This window comes from Cantharellus anzutake, assembly GCF_015039405.1.
Source record: "Cantharellus anzutake strain C23 chromosome Unknown EI90scaffold_59, whole genome shotgun sequence".
NCBI lineage: Eukaryota > Fungi > Basidiomycota > Agaricomycetes > Cantharellales > Hydnaceae > Cantharellus > Cantharellus anzutake.
In genome coordinates, this window is record NW_024067009.1 from 43740 (window position 1) to 68364 (window position 24625).

At 49.5% G+C, this 24625-nt stretch overlaps 7 protein-coding genes across 7 annotated transcripts; all 7 read left to right on the forward strand.

Annotated features, from left to right (window-relative positions):
* Positions 1 to 4314: 4314 nt before the first annotated feature.
* EI90DRAFT_3129601 (uncharacterized protein) lies at positions 4315 to 6515 on the forward strand (the record flags this gene model as incomplete). The annotated part of the gene is made up of 7 exons (XM_039064215.1): positions 4315 to 4946; positions 5006 to 5044; positions 5099 to 5404; positions 5455 to 5579; positions 5632 to 5843; positions 5895 to 6035; positions 6084 to 6515. 7 exons carry the CDS (start codon positions 4315 to 4317, stop codon positions 6513 to 6515), a joined length of 1887 nt encoding a protein of 628 aa, XP_038911718.1.
* Positions 6516 to 7784: 1269 nt separating this feature from the next.
* EI90DRAFT_3019431 (uncharacterized protein) lies at positions 7785 to 8202 on the forward strand (the record flags this gene model as incomplete). The annotated part of the gene is made up of 2 exons (XM_039057366.1): positions 7785 to 7902; positions 7937 to 8202. The coding sequence occupies 2 exons, from the start codon at positions 7785 to 7787 to the stop codon at positions 8200 to 8202; spliced, it is 384 nt and encodes a 127-aa protein (XP_038911719.1).
* A 5776-nt stretch (positions 8203 to 13978) lies between these two features.
* On the forward strand, positions 13979 to 14759 carry EI90DRAFT_3129603 (uncharacterized protein; the record flags this gene model as incomplete). Its single annotated transcript, XM_039064216.1, has 3 exons — positions 13979 to 14182; positions 14233 to 14401; positions 14467 to 14759. The coding sequence occupies 3 exons, from the start codon at positions 13979 to 13981 to the stop codon at positions 14757 to 14759; spliced, it is 666 nt and encodes a 221-aa protein (XP_038911720.1).
* A 200-nt stretch (positions 14760 to 14959) lies between these two features.
* On the forward strand, positions 14960 to 16869 carry EI90DRAFT_3129604 (uncharacterized protein; the record flags this gene model as incomplete). Its single annotated transcript, XM_039064217.1, has 3 exons — positions 14960 to 15094; positions 15142 to 15204; positions 15262 to 16869. 3 exons carry the CDS (start codon positions 14960 to 14962, stop codon positions 16867 to 16869), a joined length of 1806 nt encoding a protein of 601 aa, XP_038911721.1.
* Positions 16870 to 16902: 33 nt separating this feature from the next.
* On the forward strand, positions 16903 to 18501 carry EI90DRAFT_3129605 (uncharacterized protein; the record flags this gene model as incomplete). The annotated part of the gene is made up of 3 exons (XM_039064218.1): positions 16903 to 17479; positions 17526 to 18092; positions 18158 to 18501. The coding sequence occupies 3 exons, from the start codon at positions 16903 to 16905 to the stop codon at positions 18499 to 18501; spliced, it is 1488 nt and encodes a 495-aa protein (XP_038911722.1).
* A 712-nt stretch (positions 18502 to 19213) lies between these two features.
* EI90DRAFT_3129606 (uncharacterized protein) lies at positions 19214 to 19881 on the forward strand (the record flags this gene model as incomplete). The annotated part of the gene is made up of 3 exons (XM_039064219.1): positions 19214 to 19511; positions 19619 to 19799; positions 19860 to 19881. 3 exons carry the CDS (start codon positions 19214 to 19216, stop codon positions 19879 to 19881), a joined length of 501 nt encoding a protein of 166 aa, XP_038911723.1.
* A 1519-nt stretch (positions 19882 to 21400) lies between these two features.
* Positions 21401 to 22821, forward strand: EI90DRAFT_3129607 (uncharacterized protein; the record flags this gene model as incomplete). Its single annotated transcript, XM_039064220.1, has 10 exons — positions 21401 to 21434; positions 21485 to 21539; positions 21589 to 21694; positions 21746 to 21784; positions 21818 to 21900; positions 21954 to 22030; positions 22078 to 22177; positions 22234 to 22267; positions 22315 to 22330; positions 22451 to 22821. 10 exons carry the CDS (start codon positions 21401 to 21403, stop codon positions 22819 to 22821), a joined length of 915 nt encoding a protein of 304 aa, XP_038911724.1.
* Positions 22822 to 24625: the final 1804 nt, after the last annotated feature.

Consider the following 24625-nt stretch of genomic DNA (forward strand, 5'->3'; position numbering starts at 1 on the left):
TTTTTAAGGAAGGTGGCATATGACACAGCATAGGGCCAGAGGGATTTGGGGAGTTGGGAGTCAAACAACATAGCACGCGAGTGGTCCAGAATTGTCCGATTCAGATGCTCAGCAATGCCATTTTGTGTGGAGGAATGGGGAGTGGTTGTCGTGTACATAGTCCCTTGTTCAGCAAGAAAAGACTTCATCGAATCGTTGAGAAACTCGATGCCACGATCAAAACGGATAGCTTTGATTTTTTGATCAAACTGGGTTTGGATACGAGCGGCAAAACGGCAATATTGAGTGACAGATTTGGATTTCTGACAAAGGAACGCTACGATGCTGAAACGGGTGGCGACATCCGTAAAAGTAATGAAGTATTGGAACCCACCCTTGCCATGAACCTGCACTGGACCCCAGACATCGGTGACGATCAAGTCACCTACTTCTTTGTATTTAGACTTCGACTCCTTGGGGAACAGCTTGGTGGTCTGTTTGGCTGAATAACACGCTTTGCACGTAAAGTTCAAAGTGGACTCGGGTGCGACTTCCATCCCTTCAACCGCTCCAAGAGCCTTCTTTTGGGCGAGGATGGGTTCAGGTGTCCCAGAGCGCAGTGCCATTCTTGCCAGGTACGACCTTTGGGTGCAGAGTCACCCTTGATCGCAGCTAGTATTGTAATCATTGGCGGTGCTCTTCACTGTGGTGTCCGACGAATCGAGGTCTTTCAGCTCAATTGCAAAACTATCCCAGGATGTGGGGAGTGAGATCAGCAGCGCCATGATAAACTCTGAGTCCTGCAAGTTATCACCAGCTATGTGCAAATCATTATAGATCTTGTGCATCTTCTAGACATGCATGTCCAGGTCATCCTCTTCTGCCATGCAAGTGGTATACAGCTCCCGGCGAAGGAATATACGAGATGTGGCACGGGTCACCTCAAATTCCCTTTTGAGGGTCTTCCAGGCCGCTTCAGGTATCTGAGCGTCAACGACAAACGTGTGTATGAAAGGTGTGACCTGCAGATGAATCAGTGTAAGCGCTTTACATTGCGCCTTCTCCACTTTGGCCTTCTCCGTCGCATCGGTCGGCAGTGTGTAACCGGTTTCTACATACGCCCACAGATCCGAGTCAGTCAAAATGTCTTCCATGCTGGTTTGCTGCGGTATAAGTAGCTAGACTAATAACATGATGAGACAACTGTAACGATGTAATGCCGTCTGGTTCAGAGTTTGGATAGTAGTGTTATGAGTACTGGTGTTTTGGCATCCTCAGGACTAATCCTGAGTGGGTCTGTAGCCTGTGGTGACCATCTGTGGTGGCATTTTGATTTTGATTTTCGAAGGGACCTGCGGACTTTCTAGTTGCTTAGGGTCACATGATATAGAAAAAAGGGCCGTGAAAACTCTGCCGAACGACGAGACACATTTTTTCCTAACTCTATTCCTTGTGTCCACCGTACTCCAATGCCCGATCCCTTCGGCAATTTAAAGTGTGAAAAAATAAAATAAAATAAACAAAAGAAGACTTCCGCCTGGAAATCCACAAATGCCTGGATGTTGCTCTCATCCATGACTTATGGCATTGGGACTTCCAGGGAGATGGATAGAAAGGAAAGGTAAAACCGAAACCACTGCAGGGAGTTAAATGCAATACATGAGAGGAGCTCGTGAATAAATTATGACACTCACCTCAACAGTGTGTTTCCCAATGAGAAAATGGCCTACAATGACATGGCAATGCAACTATCCTGACTACATACAGTATACACAAAGGGATCGTCAGATACATGGCCAGGCACTAGGGGTGTGTTGTCTGGTCAACAGAGTAGATGCGCAGTACATACTTGAAACATCCAGTTGCCTTTCACAATGGAACTCCTAGATTTCCAAATGACAGGCAACATACTTGAGATGGGCGGCAACTGCCAACCAGTGACCAGCGAAAGATTTGCAGCTAGACAACCATTTAAGCTCATATCCACACCAGAGTGACATCTCACCTTGCTGACCGCCATGCTAGTCGATCCCGAGTTGAATGATATCACCATCCCTCAAAGGGAAGGGCTGAGTCTCAACGTTGGCGTTTGCGGGTCTGATATGATTTAGGAACGTTCCTGAGGACTTGGTATCACGAATAAAGAACTGGGGGAGTCGAAGTGATTCGGGGGTTGGAAGATTCCCATCAACATGTGGTCACGGTGACAACAAAGGGAAAGAATGCCACTGCTGCGGTCGCCTCACACAGAATGGACAGCAATAGGCCATGCCAACAATGCCGCCGGCAGCGCTGAGGCAAACACGGGCAATGGCGGCAACAATAATGAACAAACTGCACGAGCAACTCACCTTTCCCCCTTCTTCACTCTCCATGTCCCCTACTAACAATCTTACTTCAAAAGGCTATCTTCAATGCATTCAACGTGTTCGGAGCACCATTGTTCCCATTTGTTTGACCATCAGTGAATCGACCCACGAATGATGGGCCCTGAATTATATCGCAAATGATGGGTTCCAAAGGGAGTGAATGTGCCGATTCAAGGTGGGGGACTGGTTGGACGGATTCGATGAATGGCTGGCGGTCGCATCGTGCCGGGGCCGTTGTTGACGGTGCTAGGTGTCACATATTTGTTGTTGGTGGGAAGCGAGTCGGAAGTGGAGGTGGTAGTGACTGGAGGGACAGTAGATGACTCGTGTGCTTGATGACCTTGTACGTTATGTCAGCTAGTTGTTGTTGGTAGAAGGGGAAGGTGCAGGGTTGGAATCTCTTCTTGCCGAACGAATCCTGATGACGGTTGACTAGTGTTGTTGTTGTTGTTGAAAATCCATACGAATGTTGCAAAATGACCATCTTGCATGCTCAAGACCCTTTGATCCAGCAACATGTATGCACCCCCAGTCAACGAGGTGGGCGGTGTTCTGGTCTCAGGAAACATGAAAGGCCAAGCAGACAGGGTGGCCAAACCCCATCCACTAGCCCTGGGTAAGCAGGCAAGGTGGCCAAACCCTGCCCACGAACCCGAGTAGGGTAGCGACCCCTACCCATAAACCCACGAAGATGCAAGAACATGCAAGAGGATCCCCACCAGAAGGTTGTTTATCTCACGTGACACTTAAAGGCTGCTGGCGGAAAATGCCGTATAACGCTTACACACAGAGGAAGCGTCTTGTTTAAATTTAATGGAGGCCTCAGCGCCTCAGTTTTTCTTCTGGGTATCCTTTGCTAGGTCGAGCCCTCATCTGTACGCAATATTCATTGCTTTATGCCTTTAGACTGTGTTGGAATTTGTACACATGGTCTTGGGAACCTTAATGCATAAGGTATGGACATTCTGGGAGTCGAACCGCAGAGAGTGTGTTACCATTACACTCAATGCCTGCATTAGGCGGAGGTGGTTTCTAATAGACTGTTCATCCGCAATGTTCAGCTTTTCTTAGTTGTCTGGTATGCGATTTTGTCCTTGTTTCTGATTTCTGCTGCTCGATCGGTACATCAGTTTATTTTTTTCTCTTTACATGCATCCGCTGTTACACTTCGGCCCCGTGCCTTCTCCTCTGCATCCGCGGTACACTTTGGCTTCTCAGCCACCACCTCTTGCGTCCGCTGCACGCTGTTGCTCTTTTGTTGGTGCTTCTCTGCTGTTACTCTCAGTTGTCTTCATCGTTACCCTCCACCTGCCCCATCGCCTCCTTTTTTTTCTCATTTTTGTATTTACCGGCTCGCTTCAAATCAAGAGGCTTCGACATCCCGTCGGGGCCGTCGTCACGCTATCCGTTACGCCTTCGCTCACGTTTTGAGCGTGTTTTATATGACCAGATGAACTGCCTTCGGCTGGTTGTTACAACAATATTGGGTTGTTCAAACCAAAGAATAACCTACAGATCGATTCACGTCAGTTTCTGTAGGCTCGGACTCATCATAGGTAGGTTGGAAGGTGCATGACATTTTCTGAGAGCGCAGTACATATACACGCAGCATGTATGAACACGTATACAAATGGATACATGCACATTGTTTAGGCAATCATCGTCGTGTTGGGAATAGCAGCCCAATGCCACTGGCGGTCAGGGAAGTGGAACCTGGTACGGACCAATAGACGTGTCACGCTGTGCAGTTGCGGGAATAACTACGAGCCCAGTTCTACTCCACCAGTCTAAGAAGTCATTTGGCATTGTTGAACTATTGCTCAGAAAGGAGCTGTATTGTTCTGAACCACAGTCACTCACCTGTTCTGGATCAGACCTGAAGAATGCACATTAATGGACCATCTGTTCATGCGTCTGTCGTCCATTGATAAGGCCGTCCTTGCTATTGCCAAGCTGAAGGGACGTGATGACTGGAACAGATGGTCCATTAATCTTCGATTCGCCATGGGACACACTTGGGGGCTACCTCGATAAAAGCTTGACTGAAACGATGCCTGAGCACGGAGAGTGGGTTGAAGGAGAGAGCAATACTTGCCGAAGATTGTGGCTATCCCTCAGCGACTCCGTCCAAGTAGCTGGCGCCTCTGCTGAATACTACACAAGAATTAAGCATGGGGATGCGAAGATCAGTGATTATGAATCGATCCCAGACTACATATCTGGCCTCATGAACCTCGCCCACGAGGTGAACAAACGAGTCCCTGGCAACCGAGGACGGATCGAAGACCAGATGATCGCTATGCAACCCATCCATTCTCTCCCATCTTGCATGAACACCTTGCAGACTATGCTTGTCCAAAACGCTCCAGCAGCAACCAACAATATAGACCGGGATCTCAATAAACTAAGAAAAGAGGTACTAGACACATACACGTTAGGCAACACTTTATCCGCGAATGCATCAGCAATGGCGACGTCAAGCTCGATCACGTTCCAACAAGTGACCAGGTGGCTGACGTTCTCACTAAGGGACTCGCGCTGGCTAAACATGACAAATTTACGAAGGACATGGGTGTTATCGATGTTAATCATCGTTGAGTGGGCATATTAGAATATCAACACTATTTACATCGAGGGATTAATGGATATTGTAATAGCGGGCACTATCCAAGGCCCCAGAGGGTTACAGAATTCGGGTTTGAGCTAAAACAGGGACCCAATATTCTCTGCTGAAAGCGTCCAAGCTCCAGAGAGGGTGGTTCTTCGCGCGAGTTCGACTGTAGAGTCCTAGCAGGGGTTAAGACTGAGGTCATAGTCGAGACAGCGGGTGGTTGGGGGCCGGCATCCGGGCCAGAATGCATGGTGGTGACAGCCGGATTCGACCTTCAGCCATTGGTTCCCACGGCTTCACCGTTTGGGCCACAACAAACCGCAAGCCAAGCACAGCTAAAGCCCAATGCTTCATCTGCTAAAGCTGGCCCCCACCGCTCTCGAGCCAAAGCCAATAAATACAAGAAATTGGGAATAATAAAGACTGAGTTTCTGATGAAACCCAAGTGAGTGGGCCCATAGTTGCTTTTTGTTATCACAACTAAAAATAAAACAGTGCTGAGTCTCTCCCAGCTCGTTATGATCGACTGAAAAAGGTGGAGAGCAATTTCTCAAGGGAGGCGATCCACCATGCAGAGAACAATGTGGACAACGTCATCCTTGAAGCCATGAAGAACACAGGTCCGTGGCTAATTCCTATATACCTATGAATGCTGCTGATGATTTGCCTCAGTGAGGGTGGACATCGACTATGCGGAGGTTGCAGTGCACAACGACAAGGCCACCAATGACAATGGCTCGCAGGAGAAGATGATGCGTTTGAGCCTACCGACAGTGCCAGAAGGACAGGACATAGTGCTAAACTATGCTCAAGGTGCTGCCATTGAAGATAAAAATGGCACTCTTCTGGCGATCAGACTGCCCCACGCTCTCGACTACGTCCATGTCAGTTGATTACCATCATTTTCTTATGATTTTATTATGACCTTGATACAGGATGCCACTGTCAAGGCCAGCGAGAAGTTTAATAAGGAATTTAAATTCCAAGAGTCTGATTTCAGGCCCCACTTCAAGAAAAAGTCACTTTTTAAAAGCGGTCAGGCCCACTTTGCATATTGGCAAGGTGTTGGTGGCTATGTGAGTCTGAATATCTAACATTCTGCTTGTTATCTCATGGGATTTCAGCGCAATTTCCCTACTGTCAGTCACGATGCCCAGGTTTGCAAGAAGACGGTCAGGGAATTCCATCGGGAATGTGAACCCGTTTACCACACCACGAATATTTACATGGAACGCCTTGCTCCTGAGCTAGCAAAGAGTGGGCAGGAAGTGTGGAACCACGTTAGGCAGTTTCGTGACAAAGAGAAGGACCTGCAGGCAGTGAAGTCGCACTTTGTCAGTCATGCAGTAATTTTCAACTCGGATGAGGATTACCACAAGGACACCAATTCATGCTGGTCTGGCTTTGACGCTGTGGCCGTTTTGGGAGAATATGAGGGGGGTCTACTTCATTTTCCTGAGCTTGGATACTCCTTCCCCTCTCGCCCAGGTGACCTCTTCTTCATCAGGGGTGCAGCCTTCACTCACTCAGCCAGGGGTTGGGAAGGAGCTGGATGATTGGTTATCACGTTCTTTTCAGACAGGAGGGTATTCACTCGGGAGCATCAATCGAGACCACGAGATCTGTCCAGACCTTATGGAGGTGGCTGGCCTCGATTTCGACAAAAGTATCCTGTAAAGACTGCCAGCGAATTGGCAACCCTCCCTCAGTCCCCTTTACCACCTTCTCTATCGGGGTCCAAGAGGAAGCAGACCAAGGATGATGGAAGGAAAACCAAGAGAAAAAGAATTCTTTGAGTGAAGAATCTCAGGGGGCGCTCAGACAGCCTAATCAGCCAGGATCCAGGCCCAATAGGGCCTCGATTTTGCGTTGCCATACATACTAACCAGCGATGTCCACCATGTAAACAGTAGAAGAATTAACCACTGAATTATGAATCATCAACGCTTTGTATGATACATTATCGCATTCATCTTGTCAGGAAACCATTTATGTGCAGATTATAATAAATTTACAAAGCAAACAACTTCGCCAGTTGGTCCGCCCGTGCATTCCCCCTCACACCGGAATGAGACGGACACCACTGTACCACAACTTCAACACCACTCTGACAGCACAACAGATTACCGATTATTTTCCTAAACCTCCTGCTATATGGCCACCCTCCCACCCTCCTGACAATTCTTCCAATGGAGTTCGTGTTGTCAGCGAAAATATACATGCGCGTCACCCCCTGGACCAGCATCTCATTCTTGAGTATGCGGCTCGTCTCCGCTGCCGCACCTTGCAAGCCTCTCATTTCGGCATCCATCAAACTCCCCGTCCCAACGAACCCCCTCCCCAATATCTCCTGACTGTCAAAATAAATAGCGACCCCGTACCCCATCTTTGTGACCCCATTTTGCACAGAGTGTGAGCCATCGCAATACACGAACATGTAAGACGTGTCATGTTCATGTTGAGCAACGAAGTCGTTGTGGTCGATCACCCAGGCTGGCCTTTGTGATGCTACATGGGTGTGAGATGGCAGTATGACCTGCAGATGATCGAAGGGACACCATTGTCTTGTCTGCATTCTGTCGTTCGGGGATATGAGCGAAATGAGAACGAAGGTTGAGACGACTACTATTACTCAGTGCCTGAGTTTGAGCGTAGACGCAGGTGTTGCGACACTTGAAGTCGACGAGGAGCGTTTGTCAACGTGAGCAATTGTGAGGTCGCGAATAGTGCGGACGAAGGACAGATTGCTGTGAGGGTGCAGCTATCAATGGACTCGAAGTCGACGTCGACGTGAATAGTACCGAGGTTGTGAGCACGAACGAAGAATGTCGCCGACTAAGGAAGGGTATGGATTGCCGCGAGGGTACCGTTATCAAAAGGAATTTGACTTTCTGAGCCTGAGCGTAGACACAGGCGTTGCGACACTCGAAGTCAACGAGGAGCGTTCGTCGACGTAACTAGGAGATATTGTGAACAGTACGGATGCCAGAGAAGGATGTCGCCAACCAGAAGGGGCTAGTGAAGACTTGCGGAAGCTATGAGGTCCATAGCTCATCATCACTGTCCCCGTCCGTGGCGCCATTCTCCCCACCTGCATCACCCAACGTCGCCGTCGCACGATCCAGGTCTACAATGACTGTGAAATCCCCCTCTTGGGCAATAGCTTCGGCTTCGCCGTTCGCCGTGTCATCATCTGAACTATCATATCCATCTTCAACGCCTAGGACTTCATGCTGCGGTTGAGGTGACATGTCCAGGTCCGAAGGTGGTAGGTGGGCAACAACCGGGGATGGTGTTGCTGGCAGAAACACTAGGGGACTGACCGGCATTTGATTCAGCATTGTCCACTCAAATGGTCTAGTGGTCAAATGCTTCACCGCCACCAAACTCTTCTCTACAAGACGAAGGCAATACAAGGCATCGGGGTCTAATTGCCCAGATTAAAGTAAATACGGTCACTGTCTGAATCGAGCATACCTCTGCTACACATCTGCATCGCATGCTGCACTGCTGCATCTTGTTCAGTGATCCAGGTTCGCAAATTATAGCACTCCGCATTGCAACGTTCAAGTTCTTCTCGACAATTAATATACTCCTGCGCATCATGTATTTGTCTCCGGACACTCGGGTCAACAAGCCAACTGGGGATTTTGTTAGAAACGGGGCTGATACAGACGACTCCGGAGTGGAATCGGAGACTTAGCGTGGAGGGACCTTGGCCTCAGCGACTCAAGCAGAGCGCTGTGCCATTGCTGTTTGTCCATTTGGTCCTTAATTTCACAGTAGGTGAGCAGGAAGTCTCTAGGGGCATTTCAGGTCGATTTCGGACTGAACCAAAACGAGTATGTACAAGCGCTGATATATATAATGGAAGGGGCAAAAGCACAAGGGGACAAAGGGGAACCGAATCGGAACGAAGACGTCCGAACGGGGACAAAGGGAAGAAGGAGCGGAGCGGTACCGAAGGTCATAAGGCAGGACCTGTGATACATCCGAAAGGAGGTAGGGAGGGCAGGCCCAGAGGGGCAGGAGGATGAGGAGAAGTGGGGATGATGACTAACTGGCTAGAATGGGAAGAAGCAGTAGTCCAAATAGGGATGAGGGGTAAACGCGAGAGATACATTACAGGCGGCGAAAGTGCCGAAGGCGATCCGCGAAGCTTGGAGGTTGCGGAGCTTACGGAGGTTACGGAGGCGGGGTTGAAAGTCCGAGGGATATTGGCAATGGTGTTTACGTAGTATGAGGTCACCAATGCAATGGACTAAGACCGAGGTGGAGTCAAAGTCCGAGGTCGGGACTATGACGGAGGCTCGGAGCGAAGGTACGAGCGGTGTCCGAGTAGGAAGTACGGGACAGCAGCGGAAGGTCGTAACTTGGCAGAAGGGTGGTGGAGGAGTACCAGAGGGAGGAGAGAGGGGAAAGGTAAGGGGGAAGGAGTGGCGGAGAGGAGGGTTGTCAGGTCCGAAGGTGAGTATCGGAGAGGATGGGGGAAGCGTAGGAGGATGACAGGAGGGTGGAGGTGTTGCGGAGGGGGAGTGGAGTAGGAGGAGGAGGAGTAGTAGGAGGGTGGTGAGAGGGGCGGTGTTCGGTCCGAGGTGAGTATCGGAGCGGACGGAGATAGGGTCGGAGAGGTAAGGAGGGGTAGAGGTGGCATGGGGGGTAAGAAGGAGGTGTGTTGCCAAGACCGAAGGTGAGTATCGGAACGGCAGTGGTAGGTTATGACTCCGGAGGTGAAGAGGGTGGAGGTCCGGAAGTCGGGTCGGGGTCGGGTATGCACGGATATGACAGATTTCACCGCCTGGGAACTGTCCAAGGTCTTCCACACTAGCATCTAACCAAATGTCCGCGTCGACATCAAGATCAAAAATGACTGTCGTGTTGAGCTCCGGCGGCACAATTCGCAGGAGCGCTGCCTGCCAACTGCATGCAGAGCATCTCATTCCGCTTCTCATTATAACGTTTGACAGTAGCCACAATACCAGGCTCGTGATGTCTTATCGCTCTCCCAGCCTGATCCTGGGTCTTCTGATCTACGATGTTTCCAGTTATCAGGACAACATGACAACACAATCAATACCAACACACCAAGCATATGACTGCGATATTGCATGAAGCTTGGAAACAATCTGATCCTTCAGAATGCGTAGATTTAACTGAAAGTTGAGCCACTTATCACAGCGCAAGCTCTCAAGGTTGGTAACCATCGGAGGGGAGGTTTGTCGGAGTTTGGCCTCTTTCTGCCTTATGCGTTCCTCCATACGCCGAACACATGCTTCTTCAGCTGTGATCCTATCCGTGGGTTCTAATTGACGACCCATGGACCCGAGGGGGTCTGTAGATAGGAGCCCCAACTCGGCTCGCAAGTTAGCAAGGAGGCCCTTGAGCGATTCAAGTGAATGACTGAGAGACAAAATGGTGTCTATAAACTTTTTTGAGCGATTCCCAGATTGACCTGTAGGCATGACTCAATAATCGACCGTGCTAGGGATTCCTGGGACGCTGAAATGGGTATTTTGGTATGCTCGGTCCCCACAACGGCATGCTCGTTGGTGAGAGGATTCCCTGTTGTAGAGCTGGCGAGGTAGCATCGAGAATGTTCCACAGTGTTGGAAATTTCTGCATCCACTAGGTGGACAAGCATCTGATAGTGGCGGAGCGCATTTGAAAAGCGTCGCTGTAGAGATAACTGCACCTTTGTCAGCTCCGGTGATACACAAATTCGATGCCACACCACGCACCCCTTTTCTAAATGGGAATCCTCGAACCTCAAGATATTTCGTGATTGTAGTTGCCCATCCTCTCTCATTGGGAGCCACGTTCACGAACAGTTCAGACACTAACTCAAGCATGTCAAAACCGACTGCCAACTGAGAATTCACGGGGAACAAGGGAAGAGACCATAAGATGCAAGCTGAATGGGAGCAGTGCAACATTCACAGATGTTTAGCACAATCTCCCGCATCCGGTGAATCCAAATGCCTGTAACCTGGTGAGGTTGGACGGGATGTCCAGATGCGGAATCCGTCTCAGAACCGTCATCAGATGGCAATACATCGCAGTCTAAATGGCGAGACTGCCGGCTTCATCGCACGTATTTCATGTAGGGATATATAAGCGAGGGTAGAACAGCACGGTCCCATCGGATCTCTTGTGCCAGCCTGCAGCGAGCATGACGCGATCTTCTATCAACCATAACATAATAACATGTAGGTTCCGGCTCAATTTCATCGCATTCCATTTGCAAGTGGATCTGACTGCCGGCACCTTCATCTTCACTTAGACTTGATGGACCATCATCATGTAGGGTGTGCTTAAATACAGGCCCATCCGGACCTTTCGCAATGGGACATTGGTAATGCTTCGAACGTGATGAGTGAACCTTAGAAGCTGGTCCTGTGGCTTTCGCTTTGAGGGCCTTTTGAGCGAATCCTTTCCTGAATGATAACTCAGAAGCTAGTTCTGCGGGTATTCTACCCACTTACATGTTAGTCACACTTCTGATCAGTGAGTGGCACGTGTGTGTATGCAGATGATGCGGCCTTGACTTGGCGGGGAGGGTGACTAGGAACTTGAACAGCGCAAAATCAACACGAAGGGCATCAATTTCGCAACCAGATCAGTTCCTCGGTCCTCGAAATAAATAAAAATAAACAATATTGTTACAACTGAACAGCTCGAAATCAACACAGGGCGTCAATTTCTCAACCAGGTCAGTTCGGTGCCAATATCGTCCTCGAGTTAGTAGTGATCAACCTGAACAGCTCGAAATCAATGCCACAGGCGCGGATCCCTCAACCAGATCAGTTCTCGGTTCAAATTAAGTGAAACCATAGGATTCGAGAAAATGAACAGACATAAATGAAAACATGATTACGTACACTATCGAGGTACGAACCGAAGCGAGGAAAAAAGAGAGATTACCTCAGACATCGCATCTTGTGAAACTCCGAACCCCATCGCAAGAAGTGCCGCTTTCTGAGTTGCAGAAAGCTCTGGGTTGGAACAAATATAAAAAATGCCGGCGGTGCGATTTGCATTACGCGCATCCTCACCAGCTGTACCCGAAGCAAATGATAGAGCCATGTTACTCATCAAATCAATCAGGTCTTTTGTCTTCGTCAAGCGCAAGGACATTTGCGGAACCAACCGCCTGTGGATGAGATGAGAATAAAAATGGGTCGGAGTCATCATCTGCCCTTGTTGACTGTCAGGGCACACCCGCCTGACCTGGGCCCACCCGGGCCCACCCGGCCACACCACACCCGCTCCCCGCTGTCTATCCCCTCCCCCCTCCTTCCTCCCTCTCCTCCCCCTTCTTTTCCCTTTTCTTTCCCCTTTCTTTATTTCATTCTTCTCATCTTCTTCTTCCTGTTTATTTCTTTCTATCTACACGGACCACCTTCCCTTGTATCAATGTACTATTGACCCGTCCGGCCCACACACCCCGGACAGCTTCCCGCTGTGCCCAGCACGCGCGCATGTAGCGGACGCTCTCGGGATCCCCCACGGGGACACCCGGATGCCTGCGGCTGCCTCCGAGGATGACGTGGCACCTGTCATGTGACTCAAGCCGCATGTACATAAATGTACCTGAAGTGGGAACCGAAGAAGTAACCTTCTTCTCACATTCTCCACTTCAGTCTGAGTGGCCAGGGACCACTGTCCCGGATCGGGCCCGCCAGTACGCACGCCCGCTCCACACCCCGCGACGGCCTCAGTGCCGGGCATTACCCCGGGCCCTCTCGACCCCGGACGCGTCCCTGACATTGACCTCATTGGGGTAGGAGTGGAGGTCGAACATCACGAGAAGCATGGGATCTGTAATGAGAAGCTGACGAACTTATCGAAGACTTCCCACCAAACGTAGTCACTGAGGAGCCACTTCTGGCTTCGGAAGGCGGCAATGGAGTTGTGCAAGGTGGCTTTGACGTGCTTGACGAAGGCGCCACAACAGATGTACAGGCTCTGATGCCTGAGTTGGCTGGAGCCTCCGAAGGGAGGCAACGATGTTAAAGGCGCAGTGCTGCATGCGGTACGATGATCATTCATCCTTAACTCTGAGACTTTAGCTAGAACTTCTTGGCGAAATGGTTCCCAACCTCCATTCTGCATTATGCCAGGCAATCCCATGACGATGGTCGGACCTTGACGAAGAGGTTCAGAGATTAAAATCGAAGGCTGACCGATGAGGTCCAGGACACGAATCTGGAAATCCCAAAACGTGAGATAATTCGGGTAGGATGTTCCTAATACTACATACCGCGCCCGTCATCTGCGCTCACAACGCAACATGAGGCAATTCGGTTCAACTGATGGCCAAATTCGTTGAGCATCACTCCCTTGTCAATTCGCTCGCACACCGGCTCAGCTCTATGTCGTACTTCACCAGGTAACACATGAAAACGGATACACTGTTGTCAGATTGCTGACTTACACTGTGCTAGCCAACTGTGGTAGACCTCAGCAAAGTTCTCGGAGATGGTTTCGTCCTTCACAACGTCGACGTCATTTCGAGTGAGACCAACACTCCCATGCATCGTGTAGAACCACTTCAGAAAGAAGGCCTGGGCCTTCGGAATAGTGTACGCCCATGGTCAGTCGGGGGGGGCTACAGATATGCCAGCTAACATGAGCCCTGCACCCGTGCAAGGGACACCCAGGAGAAAAGGCTCACCGTTTGCATGACGTGTGGGCGTCCGATTCAGGCTAAAGTCTGTGTTGGTGATGTTGTGTGAACACTCATTACGGCCTCTAAAAAGGGAATCACTGCACACGTACAGAGGATAACTAAACCAAATATTCCCCGGGTCCAGTACCAGCAATACAAGGCAACATAGCGTTGGCGCAAAGCACAACGAGACGTCAACTCGGAGTAAATCATTGACCCTATGCCACATCCTTTACTTGAGCCTCAAACGGTTGCGTGGCAGTGTCATTTTCGTTTGATTTTCCGTTTACTCCAACGACATCTATACAACATCATTCATATCTCACGCACATAGACCCGACATCCAACTGCATGTTTCTGACTAAGAGGACCCTCCCGCGCTTCCAAAAGAAGCCTGCCATTGTAACTTCGACTGTCTCCAAGCTTCTTTCCATAAAGGGCATGCCCCCGTGGTTCACCTTGCCAGGTGTTGATGTGCCTTCACCTCTGTTGCTCCTCGATGCCTGGGTGTCCCAGAACCATGTCACCTTGAATGGTGCTTGGTTTAAACCTGAGGTATGCCAATTGGCCCAAAGATCAGGTTTCTTTGTCACTTCGGATTTTAGGTACGGGACTTGATGGTCTGCGAGCTCATTCTGCCATTAGACCATCTGTGGCAAAATGAACTGCTCGGAACATGTCGATGTCAGTTTCCAGAAGACAATCTTGGCCACAAGTCGGATTGGAGCGTTTCTATCTGCAAGGTTGAAAGTGTGAAGAATCTAGAGGCAGCAGGTACGTATGATACTGTGGTGGTGTTCGTGTGAATGCATTATGATTCTTGCTTGCACTGCGACTAGGCTACCAAGATGTGTTTTGGGCTTTTCCACAATTCACGATTCAAGAGGGTCGCATCAAATATGCGGACACGATGGAAGGGATTGATGCATCCGCTTCACCGTCATTTTCGATCGTTCCACCCGCCCAGACTAAGTCCCCCTCCAACATGGAGTTGAAAGACCTGAATGCGTGGAGAAAATATGGGATTTTATCCCAATTATCCCCTTATGGCACTGTTTGGGCAATGAACTCCCCTGAAGTCAGCGATGAGTTTCGTCTCCCGACGAAACCTTACAGCATTTTTCGCGTTTGATTTCCAACATGTCTCGCTGAACCATTATGTTTGTCGTCCAATTATTTAATGTGTTCCAACTCTATTGTCCCGAATATGCGATTTACCGGCCGTTCACCATTCATTTGCTGCCATTTTTGAACCGACACATGACTGCCATGGTTTGTCTCTTGAATTGGTCAATTTGTTGCGTCCAAAGTCTAAACCCATTCATTTCTCCCATGTCACGGAACCAGACGTCGAGTTGTCCCTGCGGCCCAAGCTCAGCTTGTGATGCGGCATGCTCCCGAACCACGGAGCCTGCTGTTCCAGCTGGACCGATAGGTCCCCACCTGGTTGAAACACCAACTGAAATGGTGCGATTGGGGGTGGTGTTCTCGAACGTGTATTGAATTACTAATAGGGAATTGGGTTTGATACTGCACTGACCTGGACCACGTCTGGGACATTCGTACAATGGGAGCCCGTAGGGCCTTCCAGCACTACATGCCGAAGTATGGAATAATGGGCTGTTCGTATACAGGCAGGTACGTTCCTTTCCTTTGATCTTGAAAAACAATTTGTCATTGATGACCCATCAGGTATCCGGACCACAAAGCCACCCAGAGACTTTCTCACTCACACATGGATACTTCGTTACGCTAACACTCTGAGGGAGTTTCGCTTTCTTGGGAACCATGTCGAGCAACCCGTTTATCCCTTCACCCTTCATCACGATTGTACCCCTGCTGAGCGAAGAAAGATACACAATGCCCCTCAGTATCCAAAAATTCCCCCTATTCCCTCCCTCTACTGGTCGTCAATCTCTCGTGTGCCTCTCGTGTTCTCACACAATGCACTGTATCGTCCATTCATTCGTCGCACTTCACTTGATCCCCCACTTCCTGGTCCCTTGGTCGTCGAAAACCACCGTGGCGGAAAACGTCTTAGCAATGAATATATTCTCCAGGTCGAAGCGTTTGTACAGTCTCAGTTCGACCTATTCTCGTGGTGGGATGCGATCCGGAACACATTTTCGTTAGTGGAACAATGCGTGCCAATGCCTCGAACTCAGGATGGGCTGACTGCAGAATCCTTTCAATGGAAGGATAGGTTGAGGCGTATGGGGGGGAATATTGAAGGGCTAGTCAACAACGTAGATGAAGTGCTTACATTTGCGTACGAGTTGGGTGGTGTTGGTCGATGGTACTGTCATTGTCACATCGAGCGGCTCCTTCGTGAACACGATGGTGATTATTTCTTGGGTGTGGACGACAAGCTGATAGGTGTTGTGTTTGAACTCCCTTTCGCAGACGACTGCCCATCGTTGAGGACAAGAATGGAAATGCTGTCCCGTCACGGTGTTCCTGTTTTCGGTGTTCAGGTCATCGGGAGTGGGGGTAGTCTTCGGCAAGATTTCGTGCCACGGTGTGGGACGGATTTTAAAACTTACGCGATGGCAGTTCAGTCTGCATCCCTTCCAGCAGTACGGCCAAGGGGCATCATTTTCAAGCAGCTCAAGTTCACACCTGCTCACCCAATACCCTGGATCATCAGGCCAACCCATGGCTACCCTGGTTTACGGGACCCCTCAATCACGATGGAATTGGCCCTTGCAGACGTACTTTATCCTAGCCATAATCCGCTTTACACAGAAGGGGAACCGTGTCGGTTGATTAAATCTTTTTTCGGCCATAACCTCTTTCCTGTCATGCCTCCTCCATCCCCTCTGCCGCGGCGTCCATCCTCCCCTACACTTAAACCAGTGCGTACCTGGTGCGATAGTGTTGGAGGCTCTAGCGACGACGAATTTTATCCTCATTTCGAGCCTCCCCGTCAGGAACATGATGAGGACTCGTCCGATTATGAAGAAAGGGTGACTGTGGCGGCTCGAAAGTTTTCAGATGAGCGGTGGAGTGTGGATGCTGCCTGCCAACTCTTGCAAGATGTGCGGGACGACGACAGAGATGCCATTGAAAGATGCCAAGGGATTTGGGATCGAGGACATGGGAAAAAGAAGAGGCAACTGTCGGCCCATGATTACCATATCGTCAGCAATTGGCATAAGTACAGACCTGATCGAGAGTTTGCCAAACGCCCTCGAAAGAAGCCGAAATTATGGGATCATGATGGACATCGGGATGATGGTTGAGATGGATTACCGTTGCAGCGTGAAGACGTCCGCATGGGGCCTGCAACGGACCTTGAGACGAATAATATTGACAAAGGTTCCAAGTGCCATCATGTGTCCATCGGCCGCATTAATCCACCAGCTATTGTCTCATTGTCTCCTTCACCTCCTACCCCCGCCTCCAGGTTGTCTCCAGGAGACACTTGTTTTGACCCCATTCGTATTGAGACTTCGGATTCCTCAACCCCTGTCGACCATCCTTCACGCCCAACATCACCATTGTCGAAGATCCCGCTCGAGGAGTGCATGACACACAGTGAAGGACCAAAATCATCTTCCGGATCTGTGACTAGCTCCCGACCCTCCGGTCGCCCTCCGCTCAATCATTTTCCATTGCCGAATCCCATCCCATCCAGACATGGTACAACGCCGAGTCATGGTGTTCCTCTCACTTCTGCCGCCTCGAGGGCGTCAGACAACGACTTCGTCAAAAGTGCCAATTCCACGGTGAGGAGGCCGATGCGTCCTGGGGCAGCTGTGTCGCTGCCTCCCCACTGGCTGCGCTGGGAACCTCCCTCTGCCAAATGTGGCGACACCACTGGCCACATTGCCGAGCAAGGGCAGTCAATCCGTGGGTTCATTCTCAAGGCCGAACAATGAAAGCCAGAAGGCATCAGACAGTGGCCTTGCCAAGATTGCGGTGGCGAGGGAGCCGACGCGTCCTCTTGTGACTATTGGGTATCGTGCTTCGCCACTGAATGAGGGTGGCCATGTGGCTGCTCCCTCGCAGTCAGTTGGCATGCTCAGCTCATCAATTCCAGCACGTTGGCCTGTGGTACCTCTAGGCCACTGGTATCGCCTTGTGGTAGATGAGGTTCAGGACCCGGAGTTGCTCTGGCTGGAAAAGTGCAGTGCCCAAGGAGTCTATGCAGCGCATCGTGCGAGGAAGAACGGGTGTCGTGAGCCACCGTCTATGGAGCTGCTCTTTAAGCGTCTTGCTGATCGTGATGGAATGGCTGACAAGTTGCGTTCGGAGGGAAGAGCTTGTTCATCAGATATGTATGTCGGCTCGCTCCTTAATTACACATCCACAGTGGATTTGCTATACGTGGATATGGCATTTACGCGCAAGCATGCTGATATTCCAGCTATCATCGGTACTGCACCTCCGAAGGCGAACAAGGCGAATCATCTTCACACGTTCCTTCAGTACGAAAAGTATCCCCCCCTCGTTCCCCAGTCCCGTACCAACACCCTCCCCCCAACGAAAATGATCGTACACGTCCTATGCAATGCATCACGTTTTCAGCTGCCTGGCTACAATCTAGAGTGTATCAGGAGGCTTCCGATACTGAACTCCATCGTTTTGAGGTTCTTATTGGTGCCCACTCTCTCCAGAGTCAAGGTCTGTTGAAATTCTCCATGCCTATGTGGCCAACGTCAGGCCCTATGGATGGTGTTATTCACCGTGTTGCACGCTGGGCTCACGAAGAGATGACAAGGAATGCTGAAGAACCGCGTATCATCGAGTCGAGTGTGGAAATGCTTCAATATCACCCTAAGGGTAATAATTGGCAAATCGTGCTTGAACTGAATCTTGGTAGGCCTCGCTACATGAAGCACGTCTCCGAGCCGTGGACTCATCTTATTTGATGTGGTTGTTTTTCTTCCTTGTGTATTCGTGTCATTTCCATGCTTGCATGGTCACTTTGGAGTCCACAATTACATAATGTGTTCTCTTTCCCACCATGTTTCCCTTGCACGTGTGCCTTTCCACCGCAACGTCACATTCCTCTGTATCTCCCACGTGTACTCCTTTTATAATATTGCTATATTGTAATATTATTATTATAATATATACATTTTTGGCATCACATGCAGGCAAGGTCACGCTAGCGACGCATTGATTACATAACAAACTGTATAGTTGTTTGTGTAGCGCATTGCGGTGAGTTGAGTTCCTCAAAGCCGCCATGGCCTGAATCTCATTCGTCACTAGCCTCTTACTCTATCTCAGAACACAAGGTTGAAGCTGTCTTGGTCATTCTGCTCTTTCGCAGGAGGAACGAGCTGCTCATAGAGGTTACACGTTATTGAAGTGTCTGTGCTCTTCTTGGTTGACAAGAAGGGTGGAGCGTTCAGTCTGCCCATATTTCGTCGAGTGAAGCAAGGTCAAATCGTTCTGGCTGGCAAGGAGGGTGGAGCACTCAACCTCAACGCATCCCCATTTCCAAGCACGAGAAGAGCGTGTTTCCTGGATTTCTTATTAAGACCCATCGTATAGACGATACCTCTCAACATACGTTGACCAAAATGCCAAGTGTGGTACCTCAATTGATTATGTTTTCCACAGAATCCTTTAATTATGAGCTCCGACAGTTCCCCAAAACGACCACAACAAGCACCCATGCTTTGCGAACGAAGCGGCCGTACTCGGACCATCCCTGATTATCGGGCCCTCAGTGGTTCCGCACCGAAGAAGAGTAACCCCACTCGCTCCCGAGTCGTCTCTGACTCCAGAACCGCCCCAGTGGAAGCGAGGACAGTTCCAGGTCCTTCCACGAATATTACCCCAGTAACTCCCCCTGCGATCTTTGCGAATATATCTCGACTTCGTGATGCAGCGAAGCGACATCCATCCTCCACCCCTGGAGGGATTCCAGGTTCAGTTTTTGGACAATACAGCATCACGTCGATCGTGCACACCTTATCATTATATGCAATGCCCGCGGATGCATGGGAGGGGGAAATTAATCCATGACTTGACCAGCACTTCGGAGTTTGGGCTATGGGACGGCCGGGGGCTATTCAGAAGTTGGCGAATCAGATTTCGGTCCTCACGGCCTCGATGGCTTTATAGAAATTCTCCAGTGGCTAGCAGGCAATGGCTACACGGCGGACGCCATGCTTGGGGGGAAGGTGAATAACATAATTCGTGCCATTGACTTCATGTATGTATTCCGATTCTTACTATTTAGCTCATTGATAATTGAAATCGTGTTCGAACATAGTGTTGGATCATCTTCACTCTGACCTTCGGGACTGGTATTCCAACCTTGACTCACCACCAAACTACAGACGTGAGTTTTGATGGTCTGGGGGACTTCGCTTGGTCTTAGGGCATAGAGATGTCCCTTTGCCTCCTCATTTGTTCTGTTGTTTGGCTGCTCATTTCTTCACTCGCCCTATTCCTTCATTTTCTACTCACTTTTACGTTACCTGAATAATCTGTTCACTCTGTCCAACTCCTTTCATTCTTCGATTACATTTACGCTACTTATTTACATGTTAATTGATTCACTGTCTTTTCAGGGCGCCTATTTTGCGTTGCTAAGCCCGCCAAAGAGGTGGTTTTTACCAAGGGGCCCCCACATTGATCTTGGGGCCCCTTGGTAAAAACCACCTCTTAGGTAGGCTTAGCAGCGCAAAATCGGTACCCCTATAGGGCCTCAACCCTGGCTGAGCAAGGTGTCTTCATGAATGGCAGCAGGAGCGTATAGATCCATTGTCGTCTAGCAAGGCACAAGGTCATGGACCGTACCACAGGATCTCAGCGTCGATATATTCGCATGCAGAAATCCACCAATGTGGCGATCATCCAAATAACAGCAGCCTCTGGCAAGGGCGTCTATCCCTTCTTCATTGTTGGAATACAAGTCACGATTAGCTAGGCTAAATAATAATCATCTTTTGGTCTTACCTCAGGTCCCTTCGTTATAGCACGAGTGTAGCCGCCAAGCGCTATGTCACTAATTGACTAGTCTATTCAACATATTGCGTTCAGGTGTCTACCAGTATTGCTCAACCGCCACATGTGGGAGTGTGCCTAGAAGGTGCAAATGTACGTGTAGAATGCCGTCAGCATGTGAATAACGCATGGGGCAGGACTAGCGCGAGCTTCTCAGCGTGTGTGGGCATGATGTTTTCCTGCGTGTGGACATGGAAGTTGTGGGTGGATGGCCCAGAGGTCATGAGTGTGGGCCTGGGGAGTCGTGAACACGAGCGAAGTAAGCAGAGCAGGTACAAGCGCGCGAACTTGGCGTGAAAACGACCTAATCAATGCAGGCGCGTGTTTGAGAGTTACACGCATGTGGATTGCATGTGGGAAAGGTTTTTAGAGCGTAACAACGCATCTGGAGAGATGTGTGCATGAGAATCATGCGGATTCCAAGTCAATTGAGCCCGGCCATATTGTGCCTGTAGAGATTGCACTGCCAAGGGGCGATTGCAATCCTCACAAGAGTGAGCTGTGGCTAGGAGGTAGATGAGATCCGACGATGTGGTGGAGAACGGATGAAGTATATTTCTGAGCTGTCATCCCTGGGGATTATACGTTCGGTTGCTTCGGTCGACTTACATGACGTGGAGAACAGGGCCTGTCAAAAAGAGGTCGCATCAGTACCTCTTGGGACGAGGTTGGGTGTGGGGTGGCCTTGTCGTTCGCAGTCCATTTCCAGAGAAAGGGTGTGTGTTGAGGGCAAGAGTTATTGCACACAGAACAAGGAGCTGTCGGCATTGGCCGAACCGATCGATCCCGCTCTTCCTTGCACCCATGTCAGAGCAGCCAAGTGAAGACTCGTTTTATGGTGAAAATGAAAAAGCTTCGTATTAGTGCACTTGACTGACGTTGGGCTAGGTCCAGTATGGTGGAAGAAAGGAGGGGTGGGATTTCAATACCAGGTGGGCGAATTGTGAGCCCTTGCTCTACGATATGTGAGGGTGTAGCTGAGCCTCCTGTAGTGTCTACTGGATGGACGATTCCACGTTGAGTGAAGACGAAGACTTTGCAAAGACTCTGGTGGAGACTGGCGGAAAGGGGAAGATAATAAGTATTAGGCCCCCACCCGTGAGTGCTCTGAGTCAATCCAGCACTCCTGGCTGACACTATGTTGTTGAGGATGAGGACGAGGATGAGGATCAGGCAAGAATCATCATCGTAACCTCTACTAATTGCTAATACCACCCATAGCTAGTGGAATTGGAGGTTTACTGGGATGCCGAAATCTCAGCATCTGCCAATGGAGTTCCAGAAGAGCTTCATGAGCAGCTCTCGTAAGTCTTGAGCACGTTGCGGAGAGAAGCAAGTCACACCTATTCTCCCCTAGTTCATTTGACATTTACCCTGGTGAGCTAATTCAGCTCAAGGGGGTTTCCATTGTCTGGTCTTGGAGGGACATCAAACGTATGTTTCTAACTTTTCGCCTCGGGTTTGCTATGAGCTACCGATAGATTCATGTCCTGTTATCCAATCTATCTTTGATCGCCAAGCCTTCTCTGAAGCACAGGCAGGGAACATAGTCCCTCACTACTATGAGGGTTGGTTTTGGATGTAAGGATCCTGAAATGCCCAGAGCTACTAACAGGGTCTTACGCAATTTTTTTAAGCCGGTTCTTCCAAGAGGGACTTGAAGGGTTTCATGTAAGCACCCTAGCCAAACCCTGACCCATTACTGAACCACTGCTTAGCCTATCGAGAACCATTGTGAGAACCCATGCAACAATGCATGGGATCCAAATAGCCAGCCTCTGAGATTCTGCTGCCAACAAGTTCCACACTGGTATGTGCTGACCAACAGCAATCATTGCCAACCATCCTCTGCAGCCTACACGATGGCTGAGGTCCTTCAGTCAGTCCTGCCTGAGGGTACTGCACATGCGTACCAATTGACAGATTTGCATCCTGACGTGTGCAAGATCGCAAAGGTTGCTTGCAGTGACCTCACACTTTTTGGCTTACCAGAAGGCAGCAACTGGAGCCTCAAGGAAGAATTGACCACCTTCCATGCTAGGAAACGGTATATCTTGGCAGCAGCAGAAGAGCTAGCAAGATTGTCCTCTCAGCCTAGTCAAAACGTTGGACTTGAGGCAAGCGCTTTCGTAACTGAGGAGTTCGAAGCACTCTTTGAGATGGAACTCCTGCACGAGGGGGTGTACATCAAGTATCGGTGTGGTAATTGCAGCAGGCTATTTTGAGGATATCCTGGGGCCCTCCAATTACTATTGATCGTTACCCTTCATCAATCCCCCAATGCTTTTCAGTCCACCGCTAGCTTACACAGTGCGTAATCTACTTTTCTTCAACTCACTTCTTTTAATTGAATAACCTTAGGGCCCGCCTCTACCTGATCGCCCCGATACCCATTCCCTCTCTCAACTAGTGAACACCCGCAAGGTCCCATCAGTGCTGAAAAAACGCAGGACCATGCGGCACCATTCAGCGCTAGATACCATCATGATTGGCGGAGCTTGTTGGCAGAGCTTGCGAGGCTTTTGTTTCCAGAGGGGGTTCGATTTTTTTTACCTGCATGGCCACCCCGTGAGAAATGGGCCACATCGGAAGCTCGGCCATCCAGTTTGAGGGAGCAAAAGTAGTCGTGTGAAATTCCCACTACTCTGTAGCGGGTCTTGCGTGCACAAACTGAATACCTGAGCACCGTTATTGGTTATTCCCTTTTTTACCTCAGCTTTCTGACACTCCAGATTACCTCAACTTGCTTACCGAGCTAACCCAAGTTGTCCCTCACCGCTGCGGATCCTAACTCACCACTTGGCCCTACACCCAAACCTCCACCCTCCCACTCTTTCCTGCCCAAATCCTCCAACCCTCCCGCTGCACTTCCTTCCTGCCCAAACTCTTGCTCCACACTATGGCGTCCTCTCCACACCGAGCCTTTTTAAGTGGCCCCTGGCCATTTAAACTCCTTACCACTGAAGCTGATTGCAATTTTCATCTAACCAAAGAAGCGATCGCTCACGGCCTATATGATTTTTCATTGTCAATCAACGATCAATGGAATTGGCTCCTACGCCATGCCCTGACCGGCGATTGTTACTCAAGGTGCATGTGTTGCGCACCGCTCTCAATATCCCTCTTGTGATTTGTTTTTCCATCTTCTTTTTGACTACCTTCCTGTCCTCTCAGGTTCCTGCCTACTCTCAGGTTTCACGCGCGCTTTACACACCATCTGCATTGCTCTCCTTGCTGTTGACAAACCAATCACCTCCCTCTCTCGAACACTGTCGTGACATTTTGCTTGTATTTACTCACCGAAACCAAATAATATCACATAAACTCCTTCGCCAGTCTTGGAGTGTTATACTGCTGTGGCGTTCAATTCAGGTTCATAATGTCAGTGGGGTTGTATATGCAGACTGGGGGTGCGGTCCTGATTTAAAACTTAACGATATTTTACATTTGTAGTACCACCTAGTACCATGGCGTGCAAAGACGGCTCCAGAGTGACTTCTAAGTGGGCTGCGACACTGCATCGATGTGGGAGTAGCGGGTATTGCCGCTTCAGGCGGCGTCCATCAGTTATAAGGATAAGATTAATCGATGCGCTGTAGGAGAAATAACGGCCACACTATGGAAACCCATTATGGAAATATGCCAGATAAATCACAAAACCTCATACGACAAGTAGATATGAGAAAATAGAAGGACCTGAATTTTAACGAATTTTACGAATTTTTACGAATTATTATGACTATGCATGATAAATCGAAAGAAAGAAAAATAGCAAAAATACTTCAAGCTTACCACCAACGAGACGGAATTCTTAGGGGAATTTATAGCAAATATTAAACCAAGAATTAGGACAATCGACCAAGATTTGACTATAAAAATAACCAGAGAACCTCCACGAAAACTACTTTCCCACGTCCGCACACGTAGCCAAGGATGGAAGTACCACGGAACAAAGATTCCTCAGGAACTAATGAAAAAGTCAAAGTCGTGTTTATAATAGGAAATGTAGATGTCTCCCAAACGGACCCA